Source organism: Tupaia chinensis, unplaced genomic scaffold (genome assembly GCF_000334495.1).
Source record: "Tupaia chinensis unplaced genomic scaffold, TupChi_1.0 Scaffold145166_1, whole genome shotgun sequence".
In the NCBI taxonomy this organism is placed as follows: domain Eukaryota; kingdom Metazoa; phylum Chordata; class Mammalia; order Scandentia; family Tupaiidae; genus Tupaia; species Tupaia belangeri.
In genome coordinates, this window is record NW_006205026.1 from 28,753 (window position 1) to 36,327 (window position 7,575).

General features: G+C 36.6%; 1 protein-coding gene across 1 annotated transcript; it reads left to right on the forward strand.

Annotated features, from left to right (window-relative positions):
• The first annotated feature begins 1,998 nt into the window (after positions 1-1,998).
• LOC102494385 (olfactory receptor-like protein OLF1) lies at positions 1,999-2,940 on the forward strand. Its single transcript, XM_006167831.1, has one exon. It carries the CDS (start codon positions 1,999-2,001, stop codon positions 2,938-2,940), a length of 942 nt encoding a protein of 313 aa, XP_006167893.1.
• The last annotated feature ends 4,635 nt before the right edge of the window (positions 2,941-7,575 follow it).

Consider the following 7,575-nt stretch of genomic DNA (forward strand, 5'->3'; position numbering starts at 1 on the left):
TCTCCTCCATTACCTTTAAGGGTTTTGGGCATGCATGCATATGCACCCAGTGTGAGTTTAGGCTGCCAAGTTTGGGACTCGAACCATAGTCGACTAAGTGGGAGTCTAGGGACATACCTGCTATGCCATCTGCTGGTGCCATCAAATTCTCTGTTTCTTAGCTTCCCTTATCTATAGAGAAAAGATGATAATGATAGCAACTTTATCATAAGGCATATTGGGTGGGTGACTTACTTTTTTTTTACATATTTCCAAGTACATCCTTCTAAGTCAAGATCAAATTCTGTATATTTTAAAGTCAAGATTCTGTCTATGCTTGGAAATATTCTGAGATCCCTAAATAATATTTATTTACATTTATATCAGACTCAGAAATCTGAATTATGCTAGCAAAAAAAATAAATGTCAGTTTAATATGTCTGTTGATGACAGTTAACCATTGAGGAGGCAGTAAAGAGTAATTTTATTTAATCAGAAGTTAATTATAAGTGAATTTTTGCATACTTTAATCAACCAGACAGTCATGGAATATTCAGTAAGTGCTTCCTAGCTGTCAGGATTGTGATGACTGAAAGATACTAAAACAAATAGTTAACTGATTTTATCAGGTTGGTTGAGCATGAATTAATACTGAATTTATGGACTTATCCTAAACTGTTTCCTGTCAAAAATATGCTCAAAACTGCTATTTACTGACATTTGTTTTCATTTTACCAATATTTCTTTTAATGTACATTAAAAAACTAGCAAAAGAAATGTATACTGTAAAGACATGGTTGATTAAATATAAATTATGTTTTGTTATACCACTCCTTCCACTCTGTCAAAAGATAAAACATATTAGTATCTCTGAAATCAGGATAGGAAAAAAAATGCTTAATATCCTCATTCCAAGGAACTTTCTACGAGTCAATTTATTTACTTAGGTACTTAGGTTAGGGTGTTTGTTTGTTTTGTTTTGTTTTGTTTTTCTCTTTTGCTATGAGACACTCATGCTCACAGGAGAAACACACACAGGTAAAGAGTGAGAAAACATGTCTCGAAGGATGGCCATACCGCAATTCCTTTCCCATTCTCTTCTCTGGAGTTTGGGAATGTACACACATGTGCCCAGCATGTTTTTCAAGGTGCTTGGTCTGCAACTAAAACTGTGCAGTTGCCCATGTGGGATCCAGCCATCTTAACCATTACACCACTGAACTGGCCCTATTCTTAATAATATACATATTTTCTGTTCTTTTTATTGTCATCAGTCTTGTCATTTATTTATTATTCTGTTAGTCTTATACTTGGGGTTCAAAAAAGTAAGCCAAACCACATCTAATCCCTGCACACAGGGAGGCAGCCATCCAACAGAACTATTCATTGCTTAGATAAATAAAATAACACTTGCAATAATGAAATCAAATAGTCATAAAAAAGAACATATTCTTTGACAGAAAGTCAAAGAATATGGAAGATTTATTGCTGAATGAAGCAAGCCAGGCTATGAAGGAGAGACATTGTATGTCTCCATTTAATATATACCGAGTGTCCATAGTCTATGAAACTGATTGACTAAAACATGTGCAAACACAAGAGGTGGGTGTGAATGCCAGATGTGGTGTGTGTGGAGAGGCCCTGGGGAAGGACATTTGGAGGAAGGATATGGAGGCAGAGCATTGACAGGATGGAGAGGTGTGGTGTTATCGGTTGAAGATATTTTGATCAACCGGACTGGGGAGAAATGTTCACTTATTGAAATGTTCACTTTGTAAGCTAAATAATATGATTGAATACATAAAAAAAATAAAATAAAATCTACTGAAAAAAATAGCTACTAACTTCTTAACTATATTTCTCAGGTTTTAGAAGTGCAAGAATTTTAGTGTAGTTTGGTTTTTGTTTGTTGCTTTTAAAAACAATACAATAACTTTACATTGACCTATTTCTTTTTTTTTTCATCTATACAACATTTTAGGATATTATCATTCTCATAGAAGAAAAACAACACAGAAGATGGAATTGACAGAAGGAAACTACACCTTGGTGACAGAATTTATTCTATTAGGGTTTCCAACTCGCCCTGAACTGCAGATTGTGCTATTTCTCTTGTTTCTGACATTGTATGGTATAATTTTAATGGGCAACATTGGGTTGATGATATTGATTAGAATTGATTCGCACCTCCAAACACCCATGTACTTTTTTCTTAGTAACCTATCCTTTGTAGACCTTTGTTTTTCCTCAGCCATTGTTCCAAAAATGCTGATTAATTTTCTCACAGAGAAAAAATCTATTTCCTATTATGGCTGTGCCCTGCAGTTTTATTTTTCCTGTGCCTTTGCAGATACAGAATCCTTTATCTTGGCGGCCATGGCGTATGATCGCTATGTCGCCATCTGTAACCCTTTACTGTATTCAGTTGTGATGTCTCGGGGCATCTGTGTGTGGCTGATAGCCTTGTCATATGTTGGAGGCAATGCGAGTTCCCTGGTTCACACATCCTTTGCCTTTATTTTGAAATATTGTGACAAGAATGTTATTAATCATTTTTTCTGTGATCTCCCTCCTCTGCTTAAGCTATCCTGCACAGACACTTCAGTTAATGAGTGGCTCCTCTCCACATATGAAAGCTCAGTGGAGATTATCTGTTTTATCATCATCATTGTCTCATACTCTTTTATCCTTGTCTCAGTCTTAAAGATCCGCTCTACCAGTGGGAGGAAGAAAACCTTCTCTACATGTGCTTCTCACCTGACTTCTGTGGCTATCTATGAGGGGACTCTTCTCTTCATTTATTCACGGCCCAGCTCCCTGTATTCTCCCAACATTGACAAGATTATCTCAGTGTTCTACACCATTGTCATCCCAGTGCTGAATCCATTAATTTATAGTTTGAGAAATAAATATGTAAAAGATGCAGCTAAGAAAGCTTTAAGATCGGGAACCAGCAGTTAGCGTAATCGCTATGTTGCTGGACTCCCACGTAGTCGACCGCGGTTTGCATCCCGGACCCGGTGGCTTAAACCTCACGCCAGGCACATGTGCGTGTGTGCCCAAGATCCTGAGAGGAGAATGGAGGAGAAGGGATTGTGGCATGGCCATCCCCCCTGGGGGTGATATCTCGCTTTCTGTCTCTATGTCTCTCTCTGTCTGTCTGGCGAGCGCACGCGCCCTATAGTGAAAAATCTCTTACAAAAAAAAAAAAAGCTTTAAGATCAAAGTAGAGTGTTCATGAAATGTAACTATCTAAGATAGATGTAGTTTCCCAGTTATAAATTTTAATTGTGAAGTCACAATAACGTTACCATCAAACACAACTTCTCACGCTAGAAATTTTATCAGCATATTTTTTTTTGGCCATAGGCTTTGTGTGCTTGCTGAAGAGAGAGAGAAACAGAGAGAAGAAAGTGAGAAATCACCCCCCACAGGGGATGTCCACACTGCAATTCCTTCTCCTTCATTCTCTTCTCGGGACCTTGGGCACACATGTACATGCCCATGGCATGATTTTCAAGTCACTGGGTCCATGATTTGGACTGTAGTTGACCATCTGGGAGTCCCCTCTTAAACATTATGCCACCTGCAGGCCCCCAAAAGATTCTCTTTAACACAGCCAAGCACATTTTGTAACTTGCAAATATAAGCAAACCTTAAAATATTTCAAAATTGCTGCTATGTGATGGATAACTGTTAATGGTTATGAGACTGGAGTTTATGCTCAAGTAGGTTGTTTTATGCCATTTTAAGTGATGTAGTAAAATATCTCAGAAAAGTGTGTGTGTGTGTTTACAGTATATTTTTTACATATGTAGATTATTAGATAAATGAAGAATCCAAATTATATCTGCATATATTCAAGGTCTAGGCTAGGTAGTGATGTCAATTTGAACAAGTTATTTTTATTATGCCACAGTTAATATTCATAATGGGAGAATACCATACCCAAACCAATCAGAGTTTGCTGAAAAGTGAGCAGAGTTAATAGTTCAGTGTTGATGATGATGTGTATGGTATAATTTTTTTGATTGAACCAAAATGCAGTGTATTCATGATGGAAAAATTCATTTAGTATGTTGCAATAAACACAGCGATTGAATGTAAATAATTAAATAAATAAATTGTAAAAGAGAAGTGATAAGGGACCAGCAGTTAGCGTAATGGCTATGTCGCTGGACTCCCACGTAGTTACCACGGTTCGAGTCCCAGACCTGGTGGCTTAAACTCACGTCGGGCGCGTGTGCGTGTGTGCCCAAGATCCTGAGAGGAGAATGGGGGAGAAGGGATTGTAGCATGGCCATCCCCCCTGGGGGGTGATTTCTTGCTTGCTGTCTCTCTGTTTTCTGGCGAGTGCATGCACCATATAGCAAAAATTTATCCAAAAATAAAAGAAGAGAAGTGATGAGAATAGTCTTTGGATATTTTCAGCACTTGATAGATATTTGTCATTGCATGTCTCATGTAGTATCCCAATGAACTAAAATGCATATAGTACAGGAAGGTGATGAGAGCCAAAATTTTAAGAAACTGACAACCCAAAATCAAATAAAAATTTGAGGTGCAGTTTAAAGACACGTTGACAACCTTCTACACCATCTATTCCAAAGCAAATTGAAAGGTGTTTTGTTTTTTGTTTTGTTTCGTTTTGTTTTTAACAGCAGCCTGAACAATATAGTTTAACTACAAGGTAACCTTTTTTTCCCTCTATCTTTTCTTTTTTAATATACCAAGTATTACTGAATGTGTGGAACACACTTCTCTGGCATCTCAAAAGCAGAATAAGCTATCTAATTTATCACATGGTCCTCCTTGTGAGATTGACCTAATGGAGAACGAAAAAACAAACAAACAAACAAACAAACAAAACACTACACAGAATATGTTTGAAGATTCAACTTGGAGGAAGTGTATCATAGCAAACTGTATTTAGTAATCCATTATTTTGAAATATATAGTTTTATTTTATGACAATAAATATAAGCTGTGACCTAGAAATATCAGAACTTAAAAGTATGTTTAAATCCATGTAATTCTTGTTACAATAACATGTAATATACAGCTCAAATGCTTCTTTTGGTCAACCTTAAATTCTCATAAGAAACTTTTCATGGTATTTTGAATAAAAAATATTTTTTTCTCAAGCATTTATGTTGGTTAAATTAGTAGGAAAGAAACTCATGCACTCAGAGCAACAGAATCACACCTACAAACTCCAATATTAAATTAAGTTTTAGTCATATTTGACCAAGATTCACTTAGCCAAGGTTATAGAGAATCACACAGAGCAGTTTAGGTGCAGTATATCTTAATATGACTTTACATGCCCTGGGTCCTTAAGATATGGGTGTCAGCATCAATTAGTGATGATATCTACAATGGATAGCATCACATTTCTTTTTTTTTTTTTTTTGTGTTTTGCTATAGGGTGCGTGCACTCGCCAGACAGAAAGAGACAGAGATAGAAAGCGAGAAATCATCCCCCAGAGGGGATGGCCACACTGCGATCCCTTCTCCTCCATTCTCCTCTCGGGATCTTGGCCACACACGCACACACGCCCGGCGTGAGTTTAAACCACCAGGTCGGGGACTCGAACCGCGGTAGACTACATGGGAGTCCAGTGACATAGCCATTACGCTAACTGCTGGTCCCAGCATCACGTTTCTTATGAAAATCTTATTTTCACTACATAATTACCTTTGCATTTTATTTTACTTTTTTTTCTTATATAAAAGCATGTGCTTATGCCCAAGAGCGAGAGAGATGAACACTCTCTATGGGGTCTGGTCATGCCACAGTCCCCTTCCTCTAGTTCTCCAGCCCATCAGATCTTGGGCACTCACTTGGTCCCTAGCACTCGGGATTCGAATAACAAATCCTGTGGGGTCTTCCTTCCCTTGAGCAGCACATTATCAGTACATCACTTTCTCACCACTGCCCTTTGATATTTAGTAATTACATCACCAAATACTATATCGCTTATGCGAAAACATGGCTATTTTAACGAGAATAGTCAAATTGAGCGTGGCAGTATATTTGCTGGTCCATGGGTGATTCCAATGTAAATTTGGAGAAGCATTTAGAGAAACAAAATCCTTCCCGTGCTGTGACTGCTTCCTACTATTGGAAGGCTGCCAACATCTGCTGAATTTTCCAGATAACTTGTACTCTGTATTCTTCATGTGAACCCTCCTCTCCTTATCCCTGCCATTTAATCACCTTAGCATTCATACACTTGCTACATTGCCATGGTTAGCTAAATTTGTGTTTTGGATCCAGCACAGCCGGGATTTTCTGAGGCCACCCACTTGCCTTTAAGTCAACTAAGTAAGACCTTCCTCTGGGATCCTTGCTTCAGCCTGTGTGGACTTTGTGCTGCTACTGAAAGCTGTTTAATACCCATTTCAGAAATACAAGCCAAATCCTGTAAGTATTATGGGAATAGGAGATATATCCAAATTAATGAATTTACTTTTTTTAACTGATTGTGACCCAGGAGGGAATTTAGCAAATGCTGTTCCGTCCTTTCTTCAGCCTGTGTCAACCTTGTGCTGCTACTGAAAGCTGTTTAATACCCATTTCAGAAATACAAGCCAAATCCTGTAAATATTATGGGAATAGAAGATATATCCAAACTAATAAAATTACTTTTTTTAACTGATTGGGACCCAGGAGGGAATTTAGCAAATGCTGTTCCCATTCATAACCATGACAGGAATATATAAACTACCTACAACTTTTTAATTTTTAACCATGTTTAACCCTCAAATTAAAAAAATAGCAAAACTGTGCTTCATATATATATATATGTATATGTATATATATATATATATCTGACATATATGTATAACATATATAACACACACATATATATATATATAAAACTGACATATATATAAAATATATATATAAAACTTCTAACATATATGTATATATGTGTATATATATATATATATCTGACATATATGTATAACATATATAACACACACACATATATATATATAAAATGAAAATAAAAAAGATATATAAAGCATCTTATCCACCTTAGGTGGTTTAGAATTTTTCAAGCTATGTCACATGTTACCTTTGATATCCTGTAGCTTGTTAAAATATTGAGATAGACATTTAACAAACTTCCTATGTCATACATCACAGGTACTCAAGCGTGCACAAGAGAGAGAGCAAAAAAATGCTTCCTGGAGTGATTCTCATACTATAATTCCTTTTCCTTTATTCTCTTCTCAATATTTTGGGCATGCATGCAAACATTTCAAGTGTATTTTTCAAAGCACCAGGTTAGAACTCAAGCCATGCTTTTGCCATGTGAGCTCCAGTAGCCCAAACCACCACACTATTGATTGGCCTTGAATTTATTCTTAAGTATTAATTTTTTATAGCTGTTATAAATGGGGTTACTCTCTAGATTTCTTTTTCAGAAAGGCCATTATTTGTAGAGAAATGGTACTGATTTTCACATGTTGATTTTCTATCCTGAAAATTTACTGAGTTTGTTCATCAGGTCTAACAGCTTTTTGATGGAATCTTTAGAGTTTTCTATATATAAGATCATACATTCAGGGTTTAGTAAGTTTCAC

What these genes read in the sequence shown, in the direction of transcription:
- LOC102494385 (XM_006167831.1), top strand. Translation starts at nt 1,999, where the DNA reads ATGGAATTGACAGAAGGAAACTACACCTTGGTGACAGAATTTATTCTA.